The 27075-nt window shown below is 43.3% G+C and overlaps 1 protein-coding gene across 1 annotated transcript in view; it reads left to right on the top strand.

The window, feature by feature from the left end:
* Positions 1-27075, top strand: part of LOC134345926 (mucin-2-like) — a 187269-nt gene that overhangs the window by 79218 nt on the left and 80976 nt on the right. The window contains exons 6-14 of the mRNA XM_063047278.1: positions 491-667; positions 2074-2250; positions 4754-4930; positions 6343-6519; positions 12579-12755; positions 14470-14646; positions 16982-17158; positions 20373-20549; positions 23766-23942. Coding sequence (XP_062903348.1) covers positions 491-667; positions 2074-2250; positions 4754-4930; positions 6343-6519; positions 12579-12755; positions 14470-14646; positions 16982-17158; positions 20373-20549; positions 23766-23942 — 1593 coding nt within the window. The remainder of the gene's footprint in view (positions 1-490; positions 668-2073; positions 2251-4753; positions 4931-6342; positions 6520-12578; positions 12756-14469; positions 14647-16981; positions 17159-20372; positions 20550-23765; positions 23943-27075) is intronic.

The following is a 27075-nucleotide window of genomic DNA, read 5'->3' as shown; positions in this document are numbered from 1 at the left end:
CGTATGGTCAGGAAACAAGTGGAGGAGTATCCAAGATTAGAACAGAGAGAAAATTTCAAGACGGAATTAAAAATGTTCTCTACCTAGTCTCAACATCTTCTCTCAGTTCTACTCGTTAGGTTCTCTAGAGCACTGTTCTTGACTGATGGGTAAATGAGAACCTGACAAGAATAGGTGAGAATCCAATCGAGAGAGCAATCGTAACTGCAATCGCAGGCTGAACCAAAGTTGTGCTGAAGATTGAGCACTGAATCTGAGTTCAGGTGATATTTACATATCCAAATCTTGGCAGCTAAACAAGGCTGTCGATTAGCCTTACGGGCATGAATCTTTAAATGGACCGTGCCAGTGATCCACACTCCAGAGAATGTGAACATCTAAAACCTTGAGTCTGCCGAGTTTAGATGCGTACCATTAACAGCATGAAGAAGAAGCAAATCATATTGGTTTAATGATTTCATAGATCCAAAGTGTTTCTGTTTGATTGCAGCTACAACAGGGCCTGTTACAACTCCTCCTGCTACTACAACTTCTACAGCATTACCAACCATTTCAGAGACAACAAGCATATCTACACCAGCCTCAACAACACAGCACTTGAGTGCAAAACTAACAAGTGAATCAAGTACACTGGCAACAACGGTTACCAGCTTGACACTGGAGCTCTGTAAGTATCCCAGGCTCTGTCCATGGTGATGTGCATTGTACTTGTCATTGTTCTGAAAACAAAGTAACTGACCAAGTGGATCGAATCTCAGTACGTCACTCGTAGGGTGGAAATACCTGCATTGAATAAAGGATCAATAAGGTGAGGAGACACTGATGGAATCATTGAGCTCTGCAGACAGAACACGTGCAGAGAGAATCAGAGAATGATTCCTGTCCCTGACGTGTAGTCTGCGACAATGTTATGATTTCTGCAGTTGTAGTGACTCCTGTAGCAGAATTAGTCTCCACTGCACCTATAATTAACACACCGGTACAGCAACTGTTCATCTTATAAATACTGCTGTTGCAATTCCTGCTGTTTCAAACTCCATTCACTTCAGATTTAGAATGTGAATCAGGTTTAATATTACTGGCATACATCATTTGTTCTGGTGAACAGACAGCAAACAATTCAGGCCAATATGCTACAACTGAACTAATAAGAGCTGAGGGGAGAAAGTCAGTTCCTCCAGTTGTCTGATGTCTTGCTTCAGATGCACCAATCATCATCTCTAGGGTCGACTTTCCTTTCTCGTTGTTGCCTTCGATTGTAACACAGATCAATTCCAGCAGCAGTGATGATCCATTCTGAAGGCAAATTCTGACCAAAATCAAAAAGTGCACACATCTGCTCCTTTTGTAAGTTCTGCTGATCTGCTGTTCCCATTTTAATCAAACAATTTTCGACCAGTACTGCTGCAGGTATATCTGCTGATATTCGTCTGATACTACTAATTGTTACACACCTATTGCTGTTTCACCTGCACCATTTCCTATTGCTGCTAAATCCTTCACAGATACAACGTGTACATTTCCCTTGGAGTAAACAATTTTGAATGAAATGATGAAAAGCATTAACCTCAGAAATCATTGCTTCCCAGAAAGTTCTGTAACGTATTGCTTTCCCGCACATTGTGTGCGTGTATGAAGAGAGGTGTAGGTCAGGATGGTCAGGACCCAATCACTAAAGTATCCAAGAATAGAACGGATAGAAGGTTTTGAGACAGAGTCAAGAGCACTGATCTGGAGTAGCTGGTAGACGAGAACCTGTCAAGAATAGTCTAGATTCCAATCGAGTGAGCAACGTAACTGCAGTCGGTGAGTGAACCAAAGTTGAGCCGACGACAGAGCACCGAACCTGAGTTCAGATGCTCTTTAAATATCCAAATCTTGGCAGCTAAACATGACCCCGATTAGCATAGTGGGCTAGAATATTTAAAGAGACTGCTCCAGCGATCCACATTCCGGAGAATCAAAACATCTAATACCGGGGGTCGATGGAGATCAGATGTGTACATAAACAGTGTGAAGAATAAACAATGGTAATTGTTTAATGATATCTTAGATGTTTGTGCTTGAATGCAGCAACAATAGGGCCAATTACAACTCCTCCTCCTACTACAACTTCAACAGCATTACCAACCACTTCAGAGACAACAAGCACATCGACACCAGCCTCAACAACACAGAGTTCGACCACAGATCGAACAAGTGAATCAAGTACACTGATAACAACTGCTCCAAGCTCCACACAAGAGCTCTGTAAGTATCCAAAGCTCTGCTCATGGTGATGTGCATTGTATTTCTCATTGATCTGTAAACAGAATAATGGATCAAGTGGACCCAATCTTATTACATCATTAGTAGAGTGGATATAGCTACAGTGAATAAAAGAACAATAATGTGAGGAGACACTGCTGAAATCGTTTAGCTCTGTAGACAGAACACATGCAAAGAGAATCAGAGAATGATTCCTGTCCCTGACCTGTAGTCTGAGATAATGTTATAGTTTCTGCAGTTGCAGCGACTCCTGTAGCATACTAAAGGCAAAATTTGCAATAATCTGATACATTTATAAATTCATCTGATCCACTGCTAAAGATTACTCAAAACAATTTTCAACCAGTACTGCTCCAAGTGTGTCAGAATATCTTCACTAAATACAACTAATCGTTACGCCCCTGTTGCTGTTTTATCTGCACCCCTTTCAGCTGCTCCTATTATATCGACATCCCTCAAGAACACAACGAATATATTTCTCTTGGTGTAAACAATTTCGAATAAAAAGATGAAAAATATTGACCTTAGAAAGCATTTTTTCCCAGAAAGGTCTATTGCCAATTCCTTGCCCACACATTGTGTGTGTGTGATGAGTGGCATAGATCCGTACGGTCAGGACCCAAGTGGAGGAGTATCCAAGATTAGAACAGAGACAAATTTCGAGACTTAGTCAGGAATGTTCTCTACCTAGTCTCAACATCATCTCTCGGTTCTACTCTTCTCAGGTACACTGATAACAACTGCTCCAAGCTCCACACCAGAGCTCTGTAAGTTTCCAAGGCTCTGCTCATGCTGATGTGCATTGTATTTCTCATTAATCTGTAAACAGAGTAACGGATCAGGTGGATTTAATCTCATTTTGTCATCAGTAGAGTGGATATATCTGGATTAAATGAACAATCAATACGGTGTGGAGACGCTGATGTTTTTTTAGCTGCGCAGACAGAACACAGGGAAGGAGAATCGCTGAATTTTTCATGTCTCTGACCTGTCGTCTGAGACAATGTTATAACTTCTGCAATCGCAGCGACTCCTGTACCAGAGTTAGTTTCCACTACACCTACCATTAACACTCCGGTACAGCAACTGCTCCTGTTATAAATACTGCTGTTGCAATTCCACTCTTTCAAACTCCATTCACCTCGGATTTAGAAGCAGAAGTACAATCAGGTTGAATATCAGTGGCATATCTCATGAAATTTATTGTTTTGTGGTGGCAGTTTTAAATCTCCCAGTGCTAACTGAGAAAAGCCTTTCTCTCAATAACTTCTATTATTCTGTTGCCTGTATCATATTTGTGAAGTGGAAGAATTCTTTTCAATTTACTGTGACACCCCATTCCAAATGTCATGGTTTTTAAGGGAGCTCCAACCATTCCTCCAACTGCATCTCCCCCATGAATTACCACAGCTATGAAATCTATTGGTTGTTCAACAAGTATAGAATTAGTCAGAAACAACATTTGCAATTCATGTTTTCTTCATTGAAAGCATGACAGGATGTGCATCACTCACACTGTTACTCAACCAATGTTTGTTCTAATGACCAGACAGTAAACAGTACAGGTCAGGATGATTCATATGAACTGAAAATAGCTGAGGGGAGGAAGTCAGTTCCTTCAGGTATTTGATGCCTTGCTACAGATTCTTCATCCATCGTTTCTTCTATCAACTTCAATGTGTACCTTAGACAGTAACGCAGAGAAGTAACGCTGATGATCCATTTGGAAGGTAAATTCAAACAAACCAAAAATTGCAATCATCTTTTCCTTTTGTAATTTCTGCTCATCCATGGTTCCCATATTCACCAAACAATTTCTAACCAGTACTGCTCCAAGCACGTCTGCTGATCTTTGCCGGATACGACAATTTTATACACACGCATTGCTGATTCACCTGCACCATTTTCAGCTTCTCCTTTTGCTGCGACATCCCTCACAGATACAACTTATACATTTCTCTTGGTGTAAACAATTATGAATAAAAAGATGAAAATCATTGTTCCCTGCAAAGCTGAATTTCATATTTTTTTGAACACACATTGTGACTGTGTGTCAAGAGGTGGAGAGCTGGGTGGTGCTGGAGTATTGAAGAATAGAACCAGATACTGTTTTGAGATTGAGTTGAGAATAGAGTCCTTGAGTAGCTGAGAGATGAGAAACTGCCAAGACAAGGGTAGAATCCAAATGAGAGAGCAATCGTCACTACGATCGCAGACTGAAGCAAAGCTGAACTGACGATTGAACAGGGAACCACAGTTGATGAGCGTTACACATTTCTGAATCTTGGCAGCTAAATCATGCTGCCAATTAACATAGTCGGCTAGAATCTTTAAAGGGACAGAATCAACAATGCACACTCTGGAGAATCTAAACATCTAAAACCCGGAGACTTGCACGGGGGTATGTTTCCACTCAGTGCGTAGAAGAGACAATGCTATTTGTTTAATGATTTCTTAGATCCTAAGTGTTTGTCTTTGAATACAGCAACAACAGGGCCAATTACAACTGCTCTTCCTACTACAACTTCAACAGCATTACCAATCACTGCAGAGACAACAAGCACATCGACACCAGCCTCAACAACACAGAGTTCGACCACAGATCGAACAAGTGAATCAAGTACACTGATAACAACTGCTCAAAGCTCCACATCAGAGCTCTGTAAGTATCCCAGGCTCTGTCCAGGGCGATGTGCATTGTATTTGACATTGTTCTGAAAACAAATTACTGATCAATAGGATCGAATCTCAGCACGTCACTTGTAGGGTGGAAGTACCTGCATTGAATAAAGGATCAGTTAGTTGAGGAGACACTGATGGAACCATTGAGCTCCGCAGACAGAACAAGTGCAGAGAGAATCAGAGAATGATTCCTGTCCCTGACGTGTAATCTGAGACAATGTTATGATTTCTGCAGTTGTAGCGACTCCTGTAGCAGAATTAGTCTCCACTGCACCTACTATTAACACTCTGGTACAGCAACTGTTCATCTTATAAATACTGCTGTTATAATTCCTGCTGTTTCAAGCTCCATTCACCTAAGATTTAGAATCCGAATCAGGTTTACTATTACTGGCATACATCATTTGTTCTGGTGCACAGACAGCAAACAGTTTGGGTCAATATGCTACAACTGAACTGAAAAGAGCAAAGGGGAGAAAGTCAGTTCCTGCAGTTGTTTGATATCTTGATTCAGATGGATCAATCACCAACTCTAGTGTCGACTTTCCTTTCTCGTTGTTGCCTTCGATTGTAACACAGATCAATTCCAGCAGCAGTGATGATCCATTCTGAAGGCAAATTCTGACCATAATCAAAAAGTGCAAACATCTGCTCCTTTTGTAAGTTCTGCTGATCTGCTGTTCCCATTTTAATCAAACAATTTTTGACCAGTACTGCTGCAAGTATATTTGCTGATCTTCGTCTATACAACTAATCGTTCAACCACTATTGCTGTTTCTTCTGCACCATTTTCATCTGTTCCTATTGTTGCTAAATCCTTCACAGATACAACGTGTACATTTCCCTTGGAGTAAACAATTTTGAATGAAATGATGAAAAGCATTGACCTCAGAAATCATTGCTTCCCAGAAAGTTCCGTATCGTATTCCTTTCCCGCACATTGTGTGCGTGTGTGATGAGAGGTGTAGGTCAGGATGGTCAGGACCCAATCGCTAAAGTATCCAAGAATAGAACGGATAGAAGGTTTTGAGACAGAGTCAAGAACACTGTTCTGGAGTAGCTGGTAGACGAGAACGTGTCAAGAATAGTCTGGATTCCAATCGAGTGAGCAACGTAACTGCAGTCGGTGAGTGAACCAAAGTTGAGCCGACGACAGAGCACCGAACCTGAGTTCAGATGCTCTTTAAATATCCAAATCTTGGTAGCTAAACATGACCCCGATTAGCATAGTGGGCTAGAATATTTAAAGAGACTGCGCCAGCGATCCACACTCCGGAGAATCAGTACATCTAAAACTGAGATCTATCGAGTTCAGATGTGTACATAAACAGTGTGAAGAAGAAACAATGGTAATTGTTTAATGATATCTTAGATGTTTGTGCTTGAATGCAGCAACAACAGGGCCAATTACAACTCCTCCTCCTACTACAACTTCAACAGCATTACCAACCACTTCAGAGACAACAAGCACATCGAAACCAGCCTCAACAACACAGAGTTCAACCACAGATCTAACAAGTGAATCAAGTACACTGATAACAACTGCTCCAAGCTCCACATCAGAGCTGTGTAAGTATCCAAGGCTCTGTCCATGGCGATATGCATTGTATTTCTCATTGATCTGTAAACAGAGTAACGGATCAGGTGGATTTAATCTCATTTTGTCATTAGCAGAGTGGATATATCTGGATTAAATGAACAATCAATACGGTGAGGAGACACTGATTTTTGTTTAGCTGCGCGGACAGAACACAGGGAAGGAGAACCGCTGAATATTTCATGTCCCTGACCTGTCGTCTGAGACAATGTTATAACTTCTGCAATTGCAGTGACTCCTGTACCAGAATTAGTCTCCACTACACCTACCATTAACACTCCAGTACAGCAACTGCTCCTGTTATAAATACTGCTGTTGCAATTCCTGCTCTTTCAAACTCCATTCATCTCAGATTTGGAATCAGAAGTAGAATCAGGTTTAACATCACTAGCATATCTCATGAAATTTATTGTTTTGTGGTGGCAGTTTTAAACTTCCCAGTGGTAACTGAGAAAAGCCTTTCTCTCAATAACTTTTATTATTCTCTTGCCTGTGTCATATTTGTGAAGTGGAAGAAATCTTTCCAATTTACTGTGACACCGCATTCGAAGAGTCATGGTTTTTAAGGGAGCTCCAACCATTCCTCCAACTGCATCTCCCGCATGAATTACCACAGCTATGAAATGTATTGGTTGTTCAACAAGCATAGAATTAGTCAGAAATGGCATTTGCAATTCGTGTTTTCTTCGTTGAAAGCATGACAGGATGTGCATCACTCACACTGTTACTCAACCAATGTTTGTTCTACAGACCAGACAGTAAACAGTACTTCTATCATTTTGGATCTCCCCCTCCCCCTCCCACTTTCAAATCTCTTACTAGCTCTTCTTTCAGTTAGTCCTGACGGAGGGTCTCGGCCCAAATCGTTGACTGTACCTCTTCCTAGAGATGCTGCCTCGCCTGCTGCGTTCACCAGCAGCTTTGATGGGCGTTGCTTGAGTAAACAGTACAGGTCAGGATGATTCAACTGAACTGAAAATAGCTGAGGGGAGGAAGTCAGTTCCTTCAAGTGTTTGATGTTTTGCTGCAGATTCATAATCCATCGTCTCTTGTATCAACTTTCTTTCTCAATGTTACCTTAGACTGTAACGCAGAGAAGTCTAGCAGCACTGATGATCCATTTGGAAGGTAAATTCAGCCAAATCAAAAATTGCAATCATCTGTTCCTTTTGTAATTTCTGCTCATCCATGGCTCCCGTATTCACCAAACAATTTCCAACCAGTAGAAACATAGAAACATAGAAAATAGGTGCAGGAGTAGGCCATTCGGCCCTTCGAGCCTGCACCGCCATTTATTATGATCATGGCTGATCATCCAACTCAGAACCCAGCCTTCCCTCCATACCCCCTGACCCCTGTAGCCACAAGGGCCATATCTAACTTCCTTTTAAACATAGCTAATGAACTGGCCTCAACAGTTTGCTGTGGCAGAGAATTCCACAGATTCACCACTCTCTGTGTGAAGAAGTTTTTCCTAACCTCGGTCCTAAAAGGCTTCCCCTCTATCCTCAAACTGTGACCCCTCGTTCTAGACCTCCCCAACATCGGGAACAATCTTCCCACATCTAGCCTGTCCAATCCCTTTAGGATCTTATACGTTTCAATCAGATCCCCCCTCAATCTTCTAAATTCCAACGAGTACAAGCCCAGTTCATCCAGTCTTTCTTCATATGAAAGACCTGCCATCCCAGGAATCAATCTGGTGAACCTTCTTTGTACTCCCTCTATGGCAAAGATGTCTTTCCTCAGATTAGGGGACCAAAACTGCACACAATACTCCAGGTGTGGTCCAACCAAGGCCTTGTACAACTGCAGTAGTACCTCCCTGCTCCTGTACTCAAATCCTCTCGCTATAAATGCCAGCATACCGTTCGCCTTTTTCACCGCCTGCTGTACCTGCATGCCCACTTTCAATGACTGGTGTATAATGACACCCAGGTCTCATTGCACCTCCCCTTTTCCTAATCGGCCACCATTCAGATAATAATCTGTTTTCCTATTTTTGCCACCAAAGTGGATAACTTCACATTTATCCACATTAAATTGCATCTGCCATGAGTTTGCCCACTCACCCAACCTATCCAAGTCACCCTGCATCCTCTTAGCATCCTCCTCACTGCTAACACTGCCACCCAGCTTTGTGTCATCCGCAAACTTGGAGATGCTGCATTTAATTCCCTCATCCAAGTCATTAATATATATTGTAAACAACTGGGGTCCCAGCACTGAGCCTTGCGGTACCCCACTAGTCACCGCCTGCCATTCTGAAAAGGTCCCGTTTATTCCCACTCTTTGCTTCCTGTCTGCTAACCAATTCTCCACCCACACCAATACCTTACCCCCAATACCGCGTGCTTTAAGTTTGCACACTAATCTCCTATGTGGGACCTTGTCAAAAGCCTTTTGAAAATCCAAATATACCACATCCACTGGTTCTCCCCTATCCACTCTACTAGTTACATCCTCAAAAAATTCTATGAGATTCGTCAGACATGATTTTCCTTTCACAAATCCATGCTGACTTTGTCCGATCATTTCACCGCTTTCCAAATGTGCTGTTATCACATCCTTGATAACTGACTCCAGCAGTTTCCCCACCACCGACGTTAGGCTACCCGGCCTATAATTCCCCGGTTTCTCTCTCCCTCCTTTTTTAAAAAGTGGGGTTACATTAGCCACCCTCCAATCCTCAGGAACTAGTCCAGAATCTAACGAGTTTTGAAAAATTATCACTAATGCATCCACTATTTCTTGGGCCACTTCCTTAAGCACTCTGGGATGCAGACCATCTGGCCCTGGGGATATATCTGCCTTCAATCCCTTCAATTTACCTAACACCACTTCCCTACTAACATGTATTTCGCTCAGTTCCTCCATCTCACTGGACCCTCTGTCCCTTACTATTTCTGGAAGATTATTTATGTCCTCCTTAGTGAAGACAGAACCAAAGTAATTATTCAATTGGTCTGCCATGTCCTTGCTCCCCATAATCAATTCACCTGTTTCTGTTTGCAGGGGACCTACATTTGTCTTTATCAGTCTTTTCCTTTTTACATATCTATAAAAGCTTTTACAGTCCGTTTTTATGTTCTCTGCCAGTTTTCTCTCATAATCTTTTTTCCCCTTCCTAATTAAGCCCTTTGTCCTCCTCTGCTGAACTCTGAATTTCTCCCAGTCCTCAGGTGAGCCACTTTCTCTGGCTAATTTGTATGCTACTTCTTTGGAATTGATACTATCCCTAATTTCTCTTGTCAGCCACGGGTGCACTACCTTCCTTGATTTATTCTTTTGCCAAACTGGGATGAACAATTGTTGTAGTTCATCCATGCAACCTTTAAATGCCTGCCATTGCATATCCACCGTCAATCCTTGAAGTGTCATTTGCCAGTCTATCTTAGCTAATTCATGTCTCATACCTTCAAAGTTACCCCTCTTTAAGTTCAGAACCTTTGTTTCTGAATTAACTACGTCACTCTCCATGTTAATGAAGAATTCCACCATATTATGGTCACTCTTACCCAAGGGGCCTCTCACGACAAGATCGCTAATTAACCCTTCCTCATTGCTCAAAACCCAGTCCAGAATAGCCTGCTCTCTAGTCGGTTCCTCGACATGTTGGTTCAAAAAACCATCCCGCATACATTCCAAGAAATCCTCTTCCTCAGCACCTTTACCAATTTGGTTCACCCAGTCTACATGTAGATTGAAGTCACCCATTATAACTGCTGTTCCTTTATTGCACACATTTCTAATTTCCTGTTTAATACCATCTCCGACCTCACTACTACTGTTAGGTGGCCTGTACACAACTCCCACCAGCGTCTTCTGCCCCTTAGTGTTACGCAGCTCTACCCATATCGATTCCACATCTTCCCGGCTTATGTCCTTCCTTTCTATTGCGTTAATCTCTTTTTTAACCAGCAACGCCACCCCACCTCCCCTTCCTTCGTGTCTATCCCTCCTGAATATTGAATATCCCTGAACGTTGAGCTCCCATCCCTGGTCACCCTGGAGCCATGTCTCTGTGATCCCAACTATATCATAATCATTAATAACAATCTGCACTTTCAATTCATCCACCTTATTACGAATGCTCCTTGCATTGACACATAAAGCCTTCAGGCGCTCTTTTACAACTCTCTTAGCCCTTTTTAATGCTTGCCCTGGATTTGTCGGCCTGCCACTTTTACTTTTCCCCTTTGTACTTTTTGCTTCTACGCTCACTTTACACCCCTCTGTCTCTCTGCACTGGTTCCCATCCCTCTGTTGTGAACTAACCTCCTCACACCTAGCCGCTTTAATTTGATTCCCACCCCCCAACCATTCTAGTTTAAAGTCACCTCAGTAGCCCCCGCTAATCTCCCTGCCAGGATATTGGTCCCCCTAGGATTTAAGTGTAACCCGTCCTTTTTGTACAGGTCACACCTGCGCCAAAAGAGGTCCCAATGATCCAAAAACTTGAATCCCTGCCCCCTGCTCCAATCCCTCAGCCACGCATTTATCCTCCACCTCATCGCATTCCTACTCTCACTGTCGCGTGGCACAGGCAGTAATCCCGAGATTACTACCTTTGCGGTCCTTTTTCTCAACTCCCTTCCTAGCTCCCTATATTCTTCTTTCAGGACCTCATCCCTTTTCCTACCTATGTCATTGGTACCTATATGTACCAGGACCTCTGGCTCTTCACCCTCCCACTTCAGGATATCTTGGACACGATCAGAAATATCCCGGACCCTGGCACCAGGGAGGCAAACTACCATCCGAGTCTCTGGACTGCGTCCACAGAATCGCCTATCTGACCCCCTTACTATCGAGTCCCCTATCACAACTGCCCTCCTCTTCCTTGCCCTACCCTTCTGAGCTACAGGGCCAGACTCTGTGCCGGAGGCAGGGCCACTGTCGCTTCCCCTGGGTAAGCTGTCCCCCCCAACAGTACTCAAACAGGAGTACCTGTTGTTAAGGGGCACAGCCGCCGGGGTACTCCCCATCACCTTCCTTTTCCCCTTCCCCCTCCTAACCGTGACCCACTTGTCTGCCTCCCGTGGCCCCGGCATGACCACCTGCCTTCCACTCCTCTCTATCACCTCCTCGCTCTCCCTGACCAGACGAAGGTCATCGAGCTGCAGCTCCAGTTCCGTAACGCGGTCCCTTAGGAGCTGCATCTCGATGCACTTGGCGCAGATGTAGACGTCCGGGAGGCTTGGAGACTCCTGGGCCTCCCACATCCGACACCGAGAACAGCAAACTGCCCTCACAGTCATAATGCCCCTCTCCTCAAATAGCAACAGAAAATGAATGTCAAACCTTCCTCGCCTCGCCCGCTTCCGCCTAAGCCCGGTGAGCCGAAGCCCTTAAGTCTTCACTCTGCTCCCGGCTCACTCCGCAGCCCGCAAACTACGCTGCCCGCTCTCTGAGGCTCTGTTCCTTTTAAATCTGCCGCGCTGCACAGCCCGACGTCACACGCCTGCGCAGTCCCGCCTCTCAGAAAGCCGTTGGAGAAAAAAAATAACGAAAATTTCAAAAATCTCTTTTTCGGCACTCCCACTCAGACTCTCAGACTCCTTCTTCGAATCAAATCCGAAGCAGGATGTCTGCCCTTTTAAATCTGCCGCGCTGCACTGCCCGACGTCACACGCCTGCGCAGTCCCGCCTCTCAGAAAGCCGTTGGAGAAAAACGGCTCCAAGCATGTCTGCTGATCTTTGCCGGATACGACAATTTTTACAGACACTTTGCTGTTTCACCTGCACCATTTTCAGCTTCTCCTATTACTGCTACACCTCTCACAGATACAACATACACATTTCTCTTGGTGTAACGAGTCATGAATAAAAAGATGAAAATCATGCTGCCAATTAGAATAGTCGGCTAGAATCTTTTAAAGGAACTGAATCAACAATCCACGCTCTGGAGAATCTAAACATCTAAAACCCGGAGACTGGCATTGGGGTGTGTTTCCACTCAGTGCATAGAAGAGATAATGGCATTTGTTTAATGATTTCTTAGATCCTAAGTGTCTGTGTTTGAATACAGCAACAACAGGGCCTATTACAGTTTCTCCTCCTACTACAACTTCAACAGCATTACCAACCACTTCAGAGACAACAAGCACATCGACACCAGCCTCAACAACACAGAGTTCGACCACAGATCGAACAAGTGAATCAAGTACACTGATAACAACTGCTCCAAGCTCCACACCAGAGCTCTGTAAGTATCCAAGGCTCTGTCCGTGGCGATGTGCATTGTATTTCTCATTGATCTGTAAACAGAGTAACGGATCAAGTGGATTTAATCTCATTTTGTCATCAGTAGAGTGGATATATCTGGATTAAACAAAGAATCAATATGGTGAGGAGATGCTGATGTTTTTTTAGCTGCGCAGACAGAACACAGGGAAGGAGAATCGCTGAATTTTACATGTCCCTGACCTGTCGTCTGAGACAATGTTATAACTTCTGCAATCGCAGCGACTCCTGTACCAGAATTAGTCTCCACTATACCTACCATTAATACAGCAACTGCTCCTGTTATGAATACAGCTGTTGCAATTCCTGCTGTTTCAAACTCTATTCACCTCAGATTTAGAAGCAGAAGTACAATCAGGTTGAATATCACTGGCATATCTCATGAAATTTATTGTTTTGTGGTAGCAGAGTTAAACCTCCCAGTGTTAACTGAGAAAAGCCTTTCTCTCAATAACTTCTGTGATTCTCTTGCATGTGTCATATTTGTGAATCGAAGATATCGTTTCAATTTACTGTGACACCCCATTCCAAGTGTCATGTTTTTAAGGGGGCTCCAACCATTCCTCCAACTGCATCTCCCCCATGAATTACCACAGCTATGTAATCTATTGGTTGTTCAACAAGCATAGAATTAGTCAGAAATGGCATTTGCAATTCGTGTTTTCTTGATTGAAAGCATGACAGAATGTGCATCATTCACACTGTTACTCACCCAGCGTTTGTTCTACAGACCAGACAGTAAACAGTACAGGTCAGGATGATTCATATGAACTGAAAATAGCTGAGGGGAGGAAGTCAGTTCCTTCAGGTGGTTGACGTCTTGCTGCAGATTCATCATCCATTGTCTCTTGTATCAACTTTCCTTTCTCAATGTTACCTTAGACTGTAACGCAGAGAAGTAACGCTGGTGATCCATTTGGAAGGTAAATTCAAACAAACCAAAAATCGCAATCATCTGTTCCTTTTGTAATTTCTGTTCATCCATGGTTCCCGTATTCACCAAACAATTTCCAACCGGTACTGCTCCAAGCACATCTGCTGATCTTTGCCGGATACGATAATTTTTACACACACATTGCTGTTTCACCTGCACCATTTTCAGTTTCTCCTTTTGCTGCGACATCCCTCACAGATACAACGTATACATTTCTCTTGGTGTAAACAATTATGAATAAAAAGATGAAAATCATTGTTCCCTGTAAAGCTGAATTTCATATATTTTTGAACACACATTGTGACAGTGTGTCAAGAGGTGGAGAGCAGGATGGTGCTGGAGTATTAAAGGATAGAACCAGATACTGTTTTGAGATTGAGTTGAGAACAGAGCTCTGGAGTAGCTGAGAGATGAGAAACTGCCAAGACAAGGGTAGAATCCAAATGAGAGAGCAATCGTCACTACAATCGCAGACTGAAGCAAAGCTGAGCTGACGATTCAGCAGGAACAAGAGTTGATGAGCGTTTCACATTTCTGAATCTTGGCAGCTAAATCATGCTGCCAGTTAGAATAGTCGGCTGGAATCTTTAAAGGGACTGAATCAACAATCCACACTCTGGAGAATCTAAACATCTAAAACTCGGAGACTGGCATGGAGGTGTGTTTCCACTCAGTGTACAGAAGAGACAATGATATTTGTTTAATGATTTCTTAGATCCTAAGTGTCTGTGTTTGAATACAGCGACCACAGAGCCAGTTACAACTCCTCCTCCTACTACAACTTCAACAGCCTTACCAACCACTGCAGAGACAGCAAGCACATCGACATCAGCCTCAACAACACAGAGTTTGACCACAGATCGAACAAGTGAATCAAGTACACTGATAACAACTGCTCCAAGCTCCACACCAGAGCTCTGTAAGTATCCAAAGCTCTGCCCATGGCGATGTGCATTGTATTTCTCATTGATCTGTAAACAGAGTAACAGATCAAGTGGATTTAATCTCATTTTGTCATTATTAGAGTGGATATATCTGGATTAATTAAACAATCAATACGGTGAGGAGACACTGATTTTTTTTAGCTGCGCATACAGAACACAGGAAAGGAGAATTGTTGAAGTTTTCATGTCCCTGACCTGTCGCCTAAGACAATGTTATAACTTCTGCAATCGCAGCGAATCCTGTACCAGAATTAATCTCCACGACACCTACCAGTTGTGAAGTGGAAGAATTCTTTTCAATTTACTGTGTTACGTACCCCGTAACTGGGTTGCCAAACCAGCAGAAATGGACCACTTAGTTGGAGTCTGGTTTATTAGAAACTAATAAAGTTTTGTTAAAGAAATAAGTAACACAGTACTCTAATCGTAAGGATATAAATGCAACAGGTTAGCAATGATAAAACACACTTGTAGACAGAACGAGGGTAATAGGAATCAACCAAGCTCTATCGCAGTCTAGGGGTAAAATGATCAGTCTCAAGTGACGCAGAGTTCAGTTCAGCTGACTACAGTTCGCAGTACTGAGTACTGTTGTGCCATTGGAGAGAGAGAGAGAGAGAAATGCAAATTTGATTCAGGCAGACCTTTGATGTTCACTGGTGGTTTCAGGCAGACCCTTTTTATGTCTTCCATGGTCACCGACTGTGACCTCTTCGTTCCGGATACGACCGTTCTTCCACGGTGAACCCGGCACCCAGGCAAGGGCAGACACACACACCAAGTTCCCGCCAATCGTACCTTTTCACGCTGTGAGGCTATGGTTGGTTCCCTCAAAACTGACCTCCAATCTCACACCAACTTGTGGGGGCACACGACTCTTCCAGGGTCTCGTTATCTCGTGATTTCGTGGTGTCTGTCGTGCCTTAGTGAACCTGTTCCTTTTATCCCCCTGCTGGTGTATCGCCTGTCCATCAAACTTCAAACAGTTCAGGTCCAAAGCAATCGGTCTGTCAATATCTGAAATGTGTATCTTTCTCGTTAATCTCTCTCTTCTCTCTTATTAGCATTTTTATTGTTTCTCTATTGTCTCCCTTATGTCTCTCTCATTAGCATCAATCTTCTGATAACTTGGTTTGTGGTCACAACTGTGACACCCCATTCCAAGTGTCATGGTTTTTAAGGGGGCTCCAACCAATCCTCCAACTGCATCTCCCGAATGAATTACCACAGCTATGAAATCTATTGGTTGTTCAACAAGCATAGAATTAGTCAGAAACGGCATTTGCAATTCATGTTTTCTTCATTGAAAGCATGACAGAATGTGCATCATTCACACTGTTACTCAACTAACGTTTGTTCTAATGACCAGACAGTAAACAGTACAGGTCAGGATGATTCATATGAACGGAAAATAGCTGAGGGAAGGAAGTCAGTTCCTTCAGGTGTTTAACGTCTTGCTGCAGATTCATCATCCATTGTTTCTTGTATCAACTTTCCTTTCTCAATGTTACCTTAGACTGTAACGCAGAGAAGTAACGCTGATGATCCATTTGGAAGGTAAATTCAGACAAACCAAAAATTGCAATCATCTGTTCCTTTTGTAATTTCTGCTCATCCATGGTTCCTGTATTCACCAAACAATTTCCAACCGGTACTGCTCCAAGCACGTCTGCTGATCTTTGCCGGATACGACAATTTTTACACACACTTTGCTGTTTCACCTGCACCATTTTCAGCTTCTCCTTTTGCTGCGACATCCCTCACAGATACAACGTATACATTTCTCTTGGTGTAAACAATTATGAATAAAAAGATGAAAATCATTGTTCCCTGTAAAGCTGAATTTCATATATTTTTGAACACACACTGTGACTGTGTGTCAAGAGCTGGAGAGCAGGGTGGTGCTGGAGTATTGAAGAATAGACAAGATACTTTTTTGAGATTGAGTTGAGAATAGAGTTCTGGAGTAGCTGAGAGATGAGAAACTGCCAAGACAAGGGTAGAATCCAAATGAGAGAGCAATCGTCGCTACAATGGCAGATTGAAGCAAAGCTGAGCTGACGATTGAACAGGGAACCAGAGTTGATGTGAGTTTCACATTTCTGAATCTTGGCAGCTAAATCATGTTGCCAAGTAGAATAGTCGGCTAGAATATTTAAAGGGACAGAATCAACAATCCACACTCTGGAGAATCTAAACATCTAAAACTCGGAGACTGGCATGGAGGTGTGTTTCCACTCAGTGTATAGAAGAGACAATGATATTTGTTTAATGATTTCTTAGATCCTAAGTGTCTGTGTTTGAATACAGCGACCACAGAGCCAGTTACAACTCCTCCTCCTACTACAACTTCAACAGCCTTACCAACCACTGCAGAGACAGCAAGCACATCGACATCAGCCTCAACAACACAGAGTTTGACCACAGATCGAACAAGTGAATCAAGTACACTGATAACAACTGCTCCAAGCTCCACACCAGAGCTCTGTAAGTATCCAAAGCTCTGCCCATGGCGATGTGCATTGTATTTCTCATTGATCTGTAAACAGAGTAACAGATCAAGTGGATTTAATCTCATTTTGTCATTAGTAGAGTGGATATATCTGGATTAATTAAACAATCAATACGGTGAGGAGACACTGATTTTTTTTAGCTGCGCATACAGAACACAGGAAAGGAGAATTGTTGAAGTTTTCATGTCCCTGACCTGTCGCCTAAGACAATGTTATAACTTCTGCAATCGCAGCGAATCCTGTACCAGAATTAATCTCCACTACACCTACCAGTTGTGAAGTGGAAGAATTCTTTTCAATTTACTGTGTTACGTACCCCGTAACTGGGTTGCCAAACCAGCAGAAATGGACCACTTAGTTGGAGTCTGGTTTATTAGAAACTAATAAAGTTTTGTTAAAGAAATAAGTAACACAGTACTCTAATCGTAAGGATATAAATGCAACAGGTTAGCAATGATAAAACACACTTGTAGACAGAACGAGGGTAATAGGAATCAACCAAGCTCTATCGCAGTCTAGGGGTAAAATGATCAGTCTCAAGTGACGCAGAGTTCAGTTCAGCTGACTACAGTTCGCAGTACTGAGTACTGTTGTGCCATTGGAGAGAGAGAGAGAGAGAAATGCAAATTTGATTCAGGCAGACCTTTGATGTTCACTGGTGGTTTCAGGCAGACCCTTTTTATGTCTTCCATGGTCACCGACTGTGACCCCTTCGTTCCGGATACGACCGTTCTTCCACGGTGAACCCGGCACCCAGGCAAGGGCAGACACACACACCAAGTTCCCGCCAATCGTACCTTTTCACGCTGTGAGGCTATGGTTGGTTCCCTCAAAACTGACCTCCAATCTCACACCAACTTGTGGGGGCACACCACTCTTCCAGGGTCTCGTTATCTCGTGATTTCGTGGTGTCTGTCGTGCCTTAGTGAACCTGTTCCTTTTATCCCCCTGCTGGTGTATCGCCTGTCCATCAAACTTCAAACAGTTCAGGTCCAAAGCAATCGGTCTGTCAATATCTGAAATGTGTATCTTTCTCGTTAATCTCTCTCTTCTCTCTTATTAGCATTTTGAATGTTTCTCTATTGTCTCCCTTATGTCTCTCTCATTAGCATCAATCTTCTGATAACTTGGTTTGTCGTCACAACTGTGACACCCCATTCCAAGTGTCATGGTTTTTAAGGGGGCTCCAACCAATCCTCCAACTGCATCTCCCGAATGAATTACCACAGCTATGAAATCTATTGGTTGTTCAACAAGCATAGAATTAGTCAGAAACGGCATTTGCAATTCATGTTTTCTTCATTGAAAGCATGACAGAATGTGCATCATTCACACTGTTACTCAACTAACGTTTGTTCTAATGACCAGACAGTAAACAGTACAGGTCAGGATGATTCATATGAACTGAAAATAGCTGAGGGAAGGAAGTCAGTTCCTTCAGGTGTTTAACGTCTTGCTGCAGATTCATCATCCATTGTTTCTTGTATCAACTTTCCTTTCTCAATGTTACCTTAGACTGTAACGCAGAGAAGTAACGCTGATGATCCATTTGGAAGGTAAATTCAGACAAACCAAAAATTGCAATCATCTTGCAATCAACTCCCTTGTCCATTCGTCCCCCACATCCCTCCCCACTGATCTCCCTCCTGGCACTTATCCGTGTAAGCGGAACAAGTGCTACACATGCCCTTACACTTCCTCCCTTACCACCATTCAGGGCCCCAAACAGTCCTTCCAGGTGAGGCATCACTTCACCTGTGAGTCGACTGGGGTGATATACTGCGTCCGGTGCTCCCGATGTGGCCTTTTATATGTTGGTGAGACCCGACGCAGACTGGGAGACCGCTTTGCTGAACATCTACGCTCTGTCCGCCAGAGAAAGCAGGATCTCCCAGTGGCCACACATTTTAATTCCACATCCCATTCCCATTCTGACATGTCTATCCACGGCCTCCTCTACTGTAAAGATGAAGCCACACTCAGGTTGGAGGAACAACACCTTATATTCCGTCTGGGTAGCCTCCAACCTGATGGCATGAACATTGACTTCTCTAACTTCCGCTAGGCCCCACCTCCCCCTCGTACCCCATCTGTTACTCTTTTTAATGCACACATTCTTTCTCTCACTCTCCTTTTTCTCCCTCTGTCCCTCTGAATATACCTCTTGCCCATCCTCTGGGTCACACCCCCCCCGTCTTTCTTCCCGGACCTCCTGTCCCATGATCCTCTCGTATCCCCTTCTGCCTATCACCTGTCCAGCTCTCGGCTCCATCCCTCCCCCTCCTGTCTTCTCCTATCATTTTGCATCTCCCCCTCCCCCTCCAGCTTTCAAATCCCTTACTCACTCTTCCTTCAGTTAGTCCTGACGAAGGGTCTCGGCCTAAACGTCGACTGCACCTCTTCCTATAGATGCTGCCTGGCATGCTGCGTTCACCAGCAACTTTGATGTATGTTGATTGCAATCATCTGTTCCTTTTGTAATTTCTGCTCATCCATGGTTCCTGTATTCACCAAACAATTTCCAACCGGTACTGCTCCAAGCACGTCTGCTGATCTTTGCCGGATACGACAATTTTTACACACACTTTGCTGTTTCACCTGCACCATTTTCAGCTTCTCCTTTTGCTGCGACATCCCTCACAGATACAGCGTATACATTTCTCTTGGTGTAAACAATTATGAATAAAAAGATGAAAATCATTGTTCCCTGTAAAGCTGAATTTCATATATTTTTGAACACACACTGTGACTGTGTGTCAAGAGCTGGAGAGCAGGGTGGTGCTGGAGTATTGAAGAATAGACAAGATACTTTTTGGAGATTGAGTTGAGAATAGAGTTCTGGAGTAGCTGAGAGATGAGAAACTGCCAAGACAAGGGTAGAATCCAAATGAGAGAGCAATCGTCGCTACAATGGCAGATTGAAGCAAAGCTGAGCTGACGATTGAACAGGGAACCAGAGTTGATGTGAGTTTTCACATTTCTGAATCTTGGCAGCTAAATCATGTTGCCAAGTAGAATAGTCGGCTAGAATATTTAAAGGGACGGAATCAACAATCCACACTCTGGAGAATCTAAACATCTAAAACCCAGAGACTGGCACGGAGGTATGTTTCCACTCAGTGTATAGAAGAGACAATGATATTTGTTTAATGATTTCTTAGATCCTAAGTGTCTGTGTTTGAATACAGCTACCACAGAGCCAGTTACAACTCCTCCTCCTACTACAACTTCAACAGCCTTACCAACCACTGCAGAGACAGCAAGCACATCGACATCAGCCTCAACAACACAGAGTTTGACCACAGATCGAACAAGTGAATCAAGTACACTGATAACAACTGCTCCAAGCTCCACACCAGAGCTCTGTAAGTATCCAAAGCTCTGCCCATGGCGATGTGCATTGTATTTCTCATTGATCTGTAAACAGAGTAACAGATCAAGTGGATTTAATCTCATTTTGTCATTAGTAGAGTGGATATATCTGGATTAATTAAACAATCAATACGGTGAGGAGACACTGATTTTTTTTAGCTGCGCATACAGAACACAGGAAAGGAGAATTGTTGAAGTTTTCATGTCCCTGACCTGTCGCCTAAGACAATGTTATAACTTCTGCAATCGCAGCGAATCCTGCACCAGAATTAATCTCCACTACACCTACCAGTTGTGAAGTGGAAGAATTCTTTTCAATTTACTGTGTTACGTACCCCGTAACTGGGTTGCCAAACCAGCAGAAATGGACCACTTAGTTGGAGTCTGGTTTATTAGAAACTAATAAAGTTTTGTTAAAGAAATAAGTAACACAGTACTCTAATCGTAAGGATATAAATGCAACAGGTTAGCAATGATAAAACACACTTGTAGACAGAACGAGGGTAATAGGAATCAACCAAGCTCTATCGCAGTCTAGGGGTAAAATGATCAGTCTCAAGTGACGCAGAGTTCAGTTCAGCTGACTACAGTTCGCAGTACTGAGTACTGTTGTGCCATTGGAGAGAGAGAGAGAGAGAAATGCAAATTTGATTCAGGCAGACCTTTGATGTTCACTGGTGGTTTCAGGCAGACCCTTTTTATGTCTTCCATGGTCACCGACTGTGACCCCTTCGTTCCGGATACGACCGTTCTTCCACGGTGAACCCGGCACCCAGGCAAGGGCAGACACACACACCAAGTTCCCGCCAATCGTACCTTTTCACGCTGTGAGGCTATGGTTGGTTCCCTCAAAACTGACCTCCAATCTCACACCAACTTGTGGGGGCACACCACTCTTCCAGGGTCTCGTTATCTCGTGATTTCGTGGTGTCTGTCGTGCCTTAGTGAACCTGTTCCTTTTATCCCCCTGCTGGTGTATCGCCTGTCCATCAAACTTCAAACAGTTCAGGTCCAAAGCAATCGGTCTGTCAATATCTGAAATGTGTATCTTTCTCGTTAATCTCTCTCTTCTCTCTTATTAGCATTTTGAATGTTTCTCTATTGTCTCCCTTATGTCTCTCTCATTAGCATCAATCTTCTGATAACTTGGTTTGTCGTCACAACTGTGACACCCCATTCCAAGTGTCATGGTTTTTAAGGGGGCTCCAACCAATCCTCCAACTGCATCTCCCGAATGAATTACCACAGCTATGAAATCTATTGGTTGTTCAACAAGCATAGAATTAGTCAGAAACGGCATTTGCAATTCATGTTTTCTTCATTGAAAGCATGACAGAATGTGCATCATTCACACTGTTACTCAACTAACGTTTGTTCTAATGACCAGACAGTAAACAGTACAGGTCAGGATGATTCATATGAACTGAAAATAGCTGAGGGAAGGAAGTCAGTTCCTTCAGGTGTTTAACGTCTTGCTGCAGATTCATCATCCATTGTTTCTTGTATCAACTTTCCTTTCTCAATGTTACCTTAGACTGTAACGCAGAGAAGTAACGCTGATGATCCATTTGGAAGGTAAATTCAGACAAACCAAAAATTGCAATCATCTTGCAATCAACTCCTTTGTCCATTCGTCCCCCCCATCCCTCCCCACTGATCTCCCTCCTGGCACTTATCCGTGTAAGCGGAACAAGTGCTACACATGCCCTTACACTTCCTCCCTTACCACCATTCAGGGCCCCAAACAGTCCTTCCAGGTGAGGCATCACTTCACCTGTGAGTCGACTGGGGTGATATACTGCGTCCGGTGCTCCCGATGTGGCCTTTTATATGTTGGTGAGACCCGACGCAGACTGGGAGACCGCTTTGCTGAACATCTACGCTCTGTCCGCCAGAGAAAGCAGGATCTCCCAGTGGCCACACATTTTAATTCCACATCCCATTCCCATTCTGACATGTCTATCCACGGCCTCCTCTACTGTAAAGATGAAGCCACACTCAGGTTGGAGGAACAACACCTTATATTCCGTCTGGGTAGCCTCCAACCTGATGGCATGAACATTGACTTCTCTAACTTCCGCTAGGCCCCACCTCCCCCTCGTACCCCATCTGTTACTCTTTTTAATGCACACATTCTTTCTCTCACTCTCCTTTTTCTCCCTCTGTCCCTCTGAATATACCTCTTGCCCATCCTCTGGGTCACCCCCCCCCCCGTCTTTCTTCCCGGACCTCCTGTCCCATGATCCTCTTGTATCCCCTTCTGCCTATCACCTGTCCAGCTCTCGGCTCCATCCCTCCCCCTCCTGTCTTCTCCTATCATTTTGCATCTCCCCCTCCCCCTCCAGCTTTCAAATCCCTTACTCACTCTTCCTTCAGTTAGTCCTGACGAAGGGTCTCGGCCTGAAACGTTGACTGCACCTCTTCCTATAGATGCTGCCTGGCCTGCTGCGTTCACCAGCAACTTTGATGTAATGTGATTGCAATCATCTGTTCCTTTTGTAATTTCTGCTCATCCATGGTTCCTGTATTCACCAAACAATTTCCAACCGGTACTGCTCCAAGCACGTCTGCTGATCTTTGCCGGATACGACAATTTTTACACACACTTTGCTGTTTCACCTGCACCATTTTCAGCTTCTCCTTTTGCTGCGACATCCCTCACAGATACAACGTATACATTTCTCTTGGTGTAAACAATTATGAATAAAAAGATGAAAATCATTGTTCCCTGTAAAGCTGAATTTCATATATTTTTGAACACACACTGTGACTGTGTGTCAAGAGCTGGAGAGCAGGGTGGTGCTGGAGTATTGAAGAATAGAACCAGATACTTTTTTGAGATTGAGTTGAGAATAGAGTTCTGGAGTAGCTGAGAGATGAGAAACTGCCAAGACAAGGGTAGAATCCAAATGAGAGAGCAATCGTCGCTACAATGGCAGATTGAAGCAAAGCTGAGCTGACGATTGAACAGGGAACCAGAGTTGATGTGAGTTTCACATTTCTGAATCTTGGCAGCTAAATCATGTTGCCAAGTGGAATAGTCGGCTAGAATATTTAAAGGGACAGAATCAACAATCCACACTCTGGAGAATCTAAACATCTAAAACCCAGAGACTGGCACGGAGGTGTGTTTCCACTCAGTGTATAGAAGAGACAATGATATTTGTTTAATGATTTCTTAGATCCTAAGTGTCTGTGTTTGAATACAGCGACCACAGAGCCAGTTACAACTCCTCCTCCTACTACAACTTCAACAGCCTTACCAACCACTGCAGAGACAGCAAGCACATCGACATCAGCCTCAACAACACAGAGTTTGACCACAGATCGAACAAGTGAATCAAGTACACTGATAACAACTGCTCCAAGCTCCACACCAGAGCTCTGTAAGTATCCAAAGCTCTGCCCATGGCGATGTGCATTGTATTTCTCATTGATCTGTAAACAGAGTAACAGATCAAGTGGATTTAATCTCATTTTGTCATTAGTAGAGTGGATATATCTGGATTAATTAAACAATCAATACGGTGAGGAGACACTGATTTTTTTTAGCTGCGCATACAGAACACAGGAAAGGAGAATTGTTGAAGTTTTCATGTCCCTGACCTGTCGCCTAAGACAATGTTATAACTTCTGCAATCGCAGCGAATCCTGTACCAGAATTAATCTCCATTACACCTACCAGTTGTGAAGTGGAAGAATTCTTTTCAATTTACTGTGTTACGTACCCCGTAACTGGGTTGCCAAACCAGCAGAAATGGACCACTTAGTTGGAGTCTGGTTTATTAGAAACTAATAAAGTTTTGTTAAAGAAATAAGTAACACAGTACTCTAATCGTAAGGATATAAATGCAACAGGTTAGCAATGATAAAACACACTTGTAGACAGAACGAGGGTAATAGGAATCAACCAAGCTCTATCGCAGTCTAGGGGTAAAATGATCAGTCTCAAGTGACGCAGAGTTCAGTTCAGCTGACTACAGTTCGCAGTACTGAGTACTGTTGTGCCATTGGAGAGAGAGAGAGAGAGAAATGCAAATTTGATTCAGGCAGACCTTTGATGTTCACTGGTGGTTTCAGGCAGACCCTTTTTATGTCTTCCATGGTCACCAACTGTGACCCCTCCGTTCCGGATACGACCGTTCTTCCGCGGTGAATCCGGCACCCAGGCAAGGCTGGACACACATACCAGATTCCCGCCAATCGTACCTTTTCATGCTGTGAGCCTATGGTTGGTTCCCTCGAAACTGACCTCCAATCTCACACCAACTTGTGGGGGCACACCACTCTTCCAGGGTCTCGTTATCTCATGATTTCGTGGTGTCTGTCGTGCCTTAGCGAACCTGTTCCTTTTATCCCCCTGCTGGTGTATCGCCTGTCCATCAAACTTCAAACAGTTCAGGTCCAAAGCAATCGGTCTGTCAATATCTGAAATGTGTTTCTTTCTCGTTAATCTCTCTCTTCTCTCTTATTAGCATTTTGAATGTTTCTCTATTGTCTCCCTTATGTCTCTCTCATTAGCACCAATCTTCTGATAACTTGGTTTGTCGTCACAACTGTGACACCCCATTCCAAGTGTCATGGTTTTTAAGGGAGCTCCAACCATTCCTCCAACTGCATCTCCCGCATGAATTACCACAGCTATGAAATCTATTGGTGGTTCAACGAGCATAGAATTAGTCAGAAACGGCATTTGCAATTCATGTTTTCTTCATTGAAAGCATGACAGAATGTGCATCATTCACACTGTTACTCAACCAACATTTGTTCTAATGACCAGACAGTAAACAGTACAGGTCAGGATGATTCATATGAACTGAAAATAGCTGAGGGAAGGAAGTCAGTTCCTTCAGGTGTTTGACGTCTTGCTGCAGATTCATCATCCATTGTCTCTTGTATCAACTTTCCTTTCTCAATGTTACCTTCGAATGTAACGCAGAGAAGTAACGCTGATGATCCATTTGGAAGGTAAATTCAGACAAACCAAAAATTGCAATCATCTGTTCCTTTTGTAATTTCTGCTCATCCATGGTTCCCGTATTCACCAAACAATTTCAAACCAGTACTGCTCCAAGCACGTCTGCTGATCTTTGCCGGATACGACAATTTTTACACACACTTTGCTGTTTCACCTGCACCATTTTCAGCTTCTCCTTTTGCTACGACATCCCTCACAGATACAACGTATACATTTCTCTTGGTGTAAACAATTATGAATAAAAAGATGAAAATCATTGTTCCCTGCAAAGCTGGATTTCATATATTTTTGAACACAGATTGTGACTGTGTGTCAAGAGGTGGAGAGCAGGATGGTGCTGGAGTATTGAAGAATAGAACCAGATACTTTTTTGAGATTGAGTTGAGAATAGAGTTCTGGAGTAGCTGAGAGATGAGAAACTGCCAAGACAAGGGTAGAATCCAAATGAGAGAGCAATCGTCACTACAGTGGCAGATTGAAGCAAAGCTGAGCTGAGGATTGAACAGGGAACCAGAGTTGATGTGAGTTTCACATTTCTGAATCTTGGCAGCTAAATTATACTGCCAAGTAGAATAGTCGGCTAGAATATTTAAAGGGACAGAATCAACAATCCACACTCTGGAGAATCTAGGCATCTAAAACCCGGAGACTGGCACAGGAGTATGTTTCCACTCAGTGCGTAGAAGAGACAATGGTATTTGTTTAATGATTTCTTACATCCGAAGTGTCTGTGTTTGAATACAGCAACAACAGGGCCAATTACAACTCCTCCTCCTACTACAACTTCAACAGCATTACCAACCACTTCAGAGACAACAAGCACATCAACACCAGCCTCAACAACACAGAGTTCAACCACAGATCTAACAAGTGAATCAAGTACACTGATAACAACTGCTCCAAGCTCTACATCAGAGCTGTGTAAGTATCCAAGGCTCTGCCCATGGCGATGTGCATTGTATTTCTCATTGATCTGTAAACAGAGTAACGGATCAGGTGGATTTAATCTCATTTTGTCATTAGCAGAGTGGATATATCTGGATTAAATGAACAATCAATACGGTGAGGAGACACTGATTTTTGTTTAGCTGCGCGGACAGAACACAGGGAAGGAGAACCGCTGAATATTTCATGTCCCTGACCTGTCGTCTGAGACAATGTTATAACTTCTGCAATCGCAGTGACTCCTGTACCAGAATTAGGCTCCACTACACCTACCATTAACACTCCAGTACAGCAACTGCTCCTGTTATAAATACTGCTGTTGCAATTCCTGCTCTTTCAAACTCCATTCACCTCAGATTTGGAATCAGAAGTAGAATCGGGTTGAATATCACTGGCATATCTCATGAAATTTAATGTTTTGTGGTGGCAGTTTTAAACCTCCCAGTGGTAACTGAGAAAAACCTTTCTCTCAATAACCTCTATTATTCTCTTGCCTGTGTCATATTTATGATGTGGAAGAAATCTCTTCAATTTACTGTGACACCCCACTCCAAGTGTCATGGTCTTTAAGGGAGCTCCAACCATTCCTCCAATTG

Source organism: Mobula hypostoma, chromosome 4 (assembly GCF_963921235.1).
Source record: "Mobula hypostoma chromosome 4, sMobHyp1.1, whole genome shotgun sequence".
In the NCBI taxonomy this organism is placed as follows: Eukaryota; Metazoa; Chordata; class Chondrichthyes; order Myliobatiformes; family Myliobatidae; genus Mobula; species Mobula hypostoma.
This window is presented reverse-complemented; position numbering and strand designations above follow the sequence as displayed.